This window comes from Frankliniella occidentalis, unplaced genomic scaffold (assembly GCF_000697945.3).
Source record: "Frankliniella occidentalis isolate FOCC.00 unplaced genomic scaffold, Focc_3.1 Scaffold151, whole genome shotgun sequence".
In the NCBI taxonomy this organism is placed as follows: Eukaryota; Metazoa; Arthropoda; class Insecta; order Thysanoptera; family Thripidae; genus Frankliniella; species Frankliniella occidentalis.
In genome coordinates, this window is record NW_026267278.1 from 518099 (window position 1) to 522203 (window position 4105).

The 4105-nt window shown below is 56.1% G+C and overlaps 1 protein-coding gene across 1 annotated transcript; it reads left to right on the forward strand.

The window, feature by feature from the left end:
* The first annotated feature begins 488 nt into the window (after nucleotides 1–488).
* Nucleotides 489–3512, forward strand: LOC113211775 (uncharacterized). Its single transcript, XM_026430250.2, has 6 exons — nucleotides 489–692; nucleotides 1194–1317; nucleotides 1807–1959; nucleotides 2117–2305; nucleotides 2538–2702; nucleotides 2905–3512. Exons 1-6 carry the CDS (start codon nucleotides 571–573, stop codon nucleotides 2935–2937), a joined length of 786 nt encoding a protein of 261 aa, XP_026286035.1. The 5' UTR covers nucleotides 489–570; the 3' UTR covers nucleotides 2938–3512.
* The last annotated feature ends 593 nt before the right edge of the window (nucleotides 3513–4105 follow it).

Below are 4105 nucleotides of genomic sequence, written 5' to 3' on the forward strand. Positions count from 1 at the left end.
CGAATGTTACGCCCCTACCTACTACCACCTATCAGGGGGGCAACACGATGCGGTAAACCCGCCAAGTTCAAATTACAGTCTCCTCAGCGTACCTCAACCTCACCTCCACCGCCGCATCCTCCTGCTGCTGCGGGCGCCGCCGCCGCCGCCCCCAACTCCAAACTTTACCCGGTTTTGCCGACACTACAGCGCGCGCCGCGCGTGTGTGCATTTTACGTCGTTTAAACAGCAAGGGGCTGTAACGTAACACAACAGGGCCGTACGCGTCAATATTTCTGGGTATGCTCATGAAACGAGCTCAGCTCGCATCATCATCTTGACCCGCATTATGGACACAACCACCACCAGCAGCAGCAGCAGCAGCAGCAAGGCCCACTCGAGCGACCCCAGCAGGCCGCCAGAGCCGGCCGCCGGGCTCCTGGTTCGTGTTCCGACGCAAAGTGATGCACAGCACTTCCTCCGTCTCCCCGGCCGCTGCACTGGTAAGACAAGGACGGCAGCTCGAGCAGAGCGCCACCATCGGGCGGGCCCGAACCCCAGTCTGGCCGCGGCTCCACGACGACCACCACCATGGGGATCGCGAGCGCTCCCGCCCCGGCCGCGGCCCTCCTGCTGGCCGCCGCCGCCGTCGTCGTCGGCGTCCTGGCGGGTGGTGCGGGCGCCAACTACAATGACGCGGACCAGACGAGCAGGTGAGCGAAATAGAGACAAAATCATCCATTGAAACGCGCACTAACCAAAAAGAAAAAAAAATGACGGCCGATAAAGTGCAGGTATTTCGTGCAATAAGCGAGTGGTGGCCAATATGCGTGAAGCCGCGGCTAATCCTCTTTCTCTTTCATTGCGACTTCAAAGCCAGAGTGGTGGGCGCGGCGCCGGGCCACAGGTGTGCCAGGCCCCGACCGACCAGCCCATATCAAATTTCAATTTTTTTTCTCCCACCGAGCCGCGCGCGGCTTCGCCTGTCGCCATCGTCTTTTTTCCCGGCTTTCAAGTTGATGGAAAAGGGGATTCGACATTCTGCCATATATCCGGCTGCAAGAAAAAAAGAATCACACGAGCCGCCGCCAACTACGCGCTCCTCCATTTTCATTTTTTTATTTTCCTTTTCCTTCCCCTTTCCCGGCCGGACGGACGATGCTTTTGGCGCGCAACCACACACACTCGCCCCCCCGTCTCTTTCCCTCCCGCAGGACGGCGTGCGCGCTCTCCTTCTCGCAGGCCCTGGCGCTGGCCCACAAGGCGTGGGACGACCTGCTCCTCATCCTCGGGGACCGCGTCGAGCTGCTCGCCTTCGAGGACACCGTCATGCAGCAGGTAAGCGGGGCGACCCCGCCGGGCGTTACCCGGCTGGGGGCTGGGCCGGTCGTGGCCGCCTACCCTCTTGGGGCACCAATCTGGGCCATTACCCTCCAGCCCCCCCCCCCCTCCTCGCCTCAGGCCATCCTGGAAAGAAGATTGGTTGGCTGGTTGCGGCCTGGGGCGCGGGGCTGCGGGGGCCTCGACTGGGGCCCCGGCTGGGGCCCACCCGGGCTTAGAGCGGCCCCCGTCTCCCCGAGGACCCCGCATTCCGCCTTTCAAATATTAAACCTCCTCCCCACATTAGTTCCGTTCCCAATGAGGTTTGGGGCAGCGGTGCTGCGCGCGGGATATATCGCCCCGCCTATAGCTAATTGGAAATTAAATATTGACCGCGTTCGATATCATTTTCGCCAACTCTTTTTTTTTCTTTTAGCTTTTTACCCTTTCCTGTTACTCTCCTCTGCTGTGCGCAAATGTTTCGAAAATGATGACAAATGATTGCAGCGTGAGCACGCGTCGCTGCGCCGCACGCTGCGGCCGCTGACCCTGGTGGAAGGCACCGAGGTCTCGGGGCTGCGCGCCGGCGACATCACCCTGGTCGGCGTCAATGACACCGAGCCCGCCATCTACTTCACGGTCAAGCTCAAGCCCCTCAAGGTGAAAATTTCCGAAATAAATTCCCAGACCCGGAAAATTTTCCGTTTTATTTTTTTCAAAATTTTTTCGGAAATTTTTAGAAATTTTTCGGAGATTTTTGGAAATATTTCGGAAATTTCCAGCCTTACACAAAAATCGATTCGTCAAATTGGCACAGATCCGCGGCGCGCTGCGCACCGGCGACAACACGCACCTGCTGCGCGCCTTCCTCGTGGACATGACGTACCGGTTCCGCACCGTGGTGGACGGCCGCGACCTGCTCGGCAAGAACGACAACAGCAGCGTGAGGAACGTGGCCGCCACGCGCTACGGCCTGGTCAGGGCCGGCCACGTCACGCACCTACAGGTACGACGCGTCTTTTTACAAGCATGACCACATACTTTTTGAAAACCAAAACAGACAAAACTTGACTTTAACTCACATGATGTAATAGAAAAAGTAAGATTGTTTTACGACCGTGTAAAATAACATATTTGTTTTGTTTTCATTTCCTTAGCTTTTGTTTTGCTTTTATTTGCTACTTTTTCTTTTTTTTGCTGTTTTTTTTTTTTTTTTAATTTTCTCCAATGCCCGTCAGGTGGCCAACGGCGACCGCACCGAGACGGCGTTCGGCCAGGAGGTGGAGGCGCTGCTGGCCGGCGCGGCCGTGACGAGCGCGTGGCACGAGCTGCAGCGTGCGGCCAGCGTGCACGTCAACTGGGAGCGAGAGCGCCCGCGCCCGCTGCAGTGGGAGCCCACACAGGTGAGCACATCACAAATGTCGTTATAAATGAAAAAGCTAGGACCCATTTTTTTGTTAGAAACGCGATGAAACTATGGGAGGAAAAGAAATCAATGGTTGAACATTTCCTTGATTTCTGTGCAGACATGTCTCAAACTTTAGTAGCCTGTGTGTACTTCAGAGCAGAGTAACGCCAACTGACCCGTGCCTTTACCCGTTGCAGGCGCCCCGGTCCTGGGGGCCGGAGCAGGCGTAGGGAACACTACAGGTGCAGCCGCACTCCCTGCAGCGGACGACCCCCCCACCCGTACTACCCTGGAGCGAGGGTGCAGGGCACTTCCCGTCCCGCCCTCGCTCGGAGCCGAACTTGCAAAACATCTTTGAGCTGAAAACAACTTTTGCATTTGGCACTGCGCGCGTTAGCACGGCGCTGGCTGCACAAACTCCTGCTCTCAGAGTCGCTAAGGTCCATGTTCAACCAGCTTCTCCGCCCACACCCCCCGTTTTACCCTGTTCCCTCCCTCTTCCAACCACCTCGCCCCTTCCTCCTCACCCCCCTCAGCCCTTACGGCCCCATCGCAACGCCACGCCACCCAGACTCCCCAGTCGTTTCGGGACTTCTTCCAAAACTGATGACTGGAGAAAGCAAACTACTGATCACTGTTCGACTCCTCGCCGCTGGCGCCCGCCCCGCCCCACCACGCCGCCCCGGCGGGCTTCCTCCTACAAGGTCTGTGTCTCCACAGCATCCGGCACTGCCAAAGACAAAAACAACCGATAAAAACAAACCAACCATACACATTGGCTGTCAATAAAAGGTGGCGAGTGGTAGTTGGAATTATTTTTTGACCCTTGTTCGCCTTACACAGCATTTTCACTCTCCTCCTGTCCCCCGTCCCTTGCACGGCGCAGCGACACGGAATATGTAAAGTCGCCAGCCTGGTCAGGCCAAGGCACCCCTCCTGACCTTTGTATGGTTAGCGAGGCTCCATGCATCGGCGCCGATTGCTTCCTGCCGGGCCCCAGGACACTGAGAGAATTTCGTAGGTTTCCTGGAAGTTATTTTCGTTTCAAAAGGCTATAAGGTTATACAAAATTCAATTTTATGAAGTTTACTTCTTTGACGAGCAAGAATGATCTGTCGTACATGTTATACACAAAAAAATACTTTAAATTTACAAAGATATTTTTAAAAGTTGCCGGTTTTCAGGCCGGGCTCCACGCCGCACATAGCAAGAGGCCCAGTTGGGAGGTGCGCGTTCACACATTACCCTGACCCATGAAAATAACTGGGTCGGAGCGAGCGAGAGAAACGAAGAGCGGGGAGGAAAGGCGTTACAAGGAATTAAAATTAAAAGAGAGAGAGAGAGGGATGGGGAGGCAGCTGGACAAGAAGCAGGAAATGCGTTTATCTACAGAGACGG

Excerpts from the sequence above, each read along its gene's own strand:
- LOC113211775 (XM_026430250.2), top strand. The coding sequence starts at position 571 with ATGGGGATCGCGAGCGCTCCCGCCCCGGCCGCGGCCCTCCTGCTGGCC. Across the intron at positions 1,960-2,116 it reads TCAAGCTCAAGCCCCTCAAG|ATCCGCGGCGCGCTGCGCAC; the intron begins GTGAAAATTTCC and ends AAATTGGCACAG. Across the intron at positions 2,306-2,537 it reads GCCACGTCACGCACCTACAG|GTGGCCAACGGCGACCGCAC; the intron begins GTACGACGCGTC and ends AATGCCCGTCAG.